The 2,248-nt window shown below is 33.2% G+C and overlaps 1 protein-coding gene across 1 annotated transcript; it reads left to right on the top strand.

Moving 5' to 3' along the window:
- Window positions 1–336: 336 nt before the first annotated feature.
- On the top strand, window positions 337–2,006 carry LOC109075316 (ladderlectin-like). Its single transcript, XM_019091241.2, has 6 exons — window positions 337–412; window positions 557–624; window positions 912–1,006; window positions 1,200–1,325; window positions 1,487–1,595; window positions 1,767–2,006. The coding sequence occupies exons 2-6, from the start codon at window positions 564–566 to the stop codon at window positions 1,832–1,834; spliced, it is 459 nt and encodes a 152-aa protein (XP_018946786.1). The 5' UTR covers window positions 337–412; window positions 557–563; the 3' UTR covers window positions 1,835–2,006.
- The last annotated feature ends 242 nt before the right edge of the window (window positions 2,007–2,248 follow it).

The raw sequence follows: 2,248 nt of genomic DNA, 5'->3' as shown, positions 1-2,248 counted from the left end.
ATCTCTAAACTCTAATTTATTATTACATAATTCAGGTAATAAGAAACACATTTGGATTGTTCTGATGTTTGCGGTGTCTTATACATCAGCAGCAAAACCTTGCCATAGGCCTATAACGATTTATAAAAAGGGAGGCTGTCCCTTATGACTTACTGACTTAACTATAAATATTCAAACTTCTATAATTATTTAGTTAACCTAATATTTATTTTTTTAATACAGGTCTCATCTTTCCCCATTCTCCCATATTTGGATTTTATGTGTACACATCTCCAAATCAAACAGTCACATGCTATATGATCCTTGTGACTTATACACACTTGACATCAAGAAAAGTATAAAAGCAGGGCTCTTTCTGGAACTTCACAAAATTTTCCTCTGAGATTCTGAAAGCAACGATCTGAAAACCAAGGTGAGTTTTTGGCACAGAGAACTTCTGAATAACCTTTATAAAATATCTTTGTGTATTGTTTTTAAAATAGAATGAGAATCCACAGTGTGCAGCATATGAGTACAGACATTTAAATTTCCTGCTTATTCATTTTTTTTTTTTTAGGTTCATCATGGTGATGCTGAGAAGTCTTCTTCTTCTTTTCATTGTGTTCTCCATGGGGAATGCAGAAAGTAAACAATATATTTATTTGTAAAAACCCTTGTTATCCCTTTCTAAAAGCTTGTTCTGCCTAGCCTTTGAGGTTTTGTTTAATGGAAAGGGGTAGTAGGAAATGTTATAATATGTAAGAGATTAAGAGAAGATTAATATTTGCATGATTAATGAAGGACCTACAGAGTCTAAAGTACATGTATTTGCAGCACATAATCACACTAACATAAAATAAGCTTCATAAAATAATAATATTAAAAACTTTTTTTGCTGTGCATATTACAAGAGCCCTAATGTTTATGTACAGTTGATATAGCTGTAAAATGCCCCAATGGATGGACAAATTTTGGAGTCCGATGCTACAAGTTCTTCTCTGCATCGGTTAACTGGATCACAGCAGAGGTAAACTGTTAGTTACAACAAGGTGATTTTTTTTTAAGTAGAACTTTATTTTCTGCAAACAGAGAATGAATAAAACTGATACTGAGCAAATAATCAATCAGACCAGGCATTATTTGAAAATGACTTAACAAGTCACTTATACTTTATGCTAACAAGATATTATGTATTGACATGAAAATATCTATTTTTTTAGAGAAACTGTCAAAGTCTGGATGCAAATCTTGCATCTGTGCACAATAAACTGGAGAACGATTTTCTGATGAGTCTGTTGCCTTCTTCTAGCACACATATTTGGGTTGGTGTTCATGATGGTGAACAAGTAAGTTAAGTTGTGTAGCCTACAGAGACTTGTTTGTTTGTCTATAATGAAATGTCTTTATGAAGATTTCAGCGTAAGACAAAGTTTCTAATGAAGACGATTTGAGGTAAGTTCAAAGGTGAACTTAATGAGCTGTTTACTGGAATTACTTTGCTCTTTAGGAAGGACAGTGGTTGTGGTCTGATGGAACTTCATATGACTATACCAACTGGTGTGCTGGGGAACCTAACAATGCTGGTGTCGAGAATTGTATGGACATCAACTGGACCTGTAAGTCTTTTTTCTATATATACTTTCAATAATAATTTACAATGCTATAGTTTCATATCATACAACATAAAATGGCTCAACTGATATCACAAAGTTGAACATACTATTTTATTTTGAGTCTAACACTCCTATAGTGATCAGAATAACTTATTTTATATTTCCATTCTATAGCTAACCGTTGCTGGAACGATCTGCCCTGTTCATACCAAATAAGCTATGTTTGTGCTAAAGACCTGTGAGATCATACGCAATCATCCTGCTCCACAGTTACTTTGATTATACTACATTTGCATTTTCTGTTCTTATCTGTAAAAAAAAAAAAAAAAAAAAAAATCTCTCCTAAAGTTTAATTTCTTCTGAATACCTTATCTGCTACACTCTTCAAATCAATAAAAGCATTGATAAAGCAAATCATATGTGTTGTGGCATGTTGTGGTGTTAAATCAAATTCATGTATAAAAAGTTAAGTACACTGTAGCAAGGTTGGTTATTCGACTAGCATTTAATTATCTCATCATCAGGGTGCGGGGTTCAGGCAAGCTTCACAGCTACTTCGTCACTCAAAACACTTGTAAAACATTTGTATGTTTTGTTTCCTACAATGGATCGTAAGCAAATATCCAACTCATGCCCTCCTTTTGTTTTCGGTCTTA

The sequence above is a fragment of the Cyprinus carpio genome, chromosome A9 (assembly GCF_018340385.1).
Source record: "Cyprinus carpio isolate SPL01 chromosome A9, ASM1834038v1, whole genome shotgun sequence".
In the NCBI taxonomy this organism is placed as follows: Eukaryota; Metazoa; Chordata; class Actinopteri; order Cypriniformes; family Cyprinidae; genus Cyprinus; species Cyprinus carpio.
This window is presented reverse-complemented; position numbering and strand designations above follow the sequence as displayed.

Bases quoted from the DNA above. Each gene is read 5' to 3' on its own strand.
- LOC109075316 (XM_019091241.2), top strand. From the start codon at position 564: ATGGTGATGCTGAGAAGTCTTCTTCTTCTTTTCATTGTGTTCTCCATG. The intron at 625-911 runs GTAAACAATATA...GTTTATGTACAG, and splicing joins CTCCATGGGGAATGCAGAAA to TTGATATAGCTGTAAAATGC. The intron at 1,326-1,486 runs GTAAGTTAAGTT...TTTGCTCTTTAG, and splicing joins GTGTTCATGATGGTGAACAA to GAAGGACAGTGGTTGTGGTC.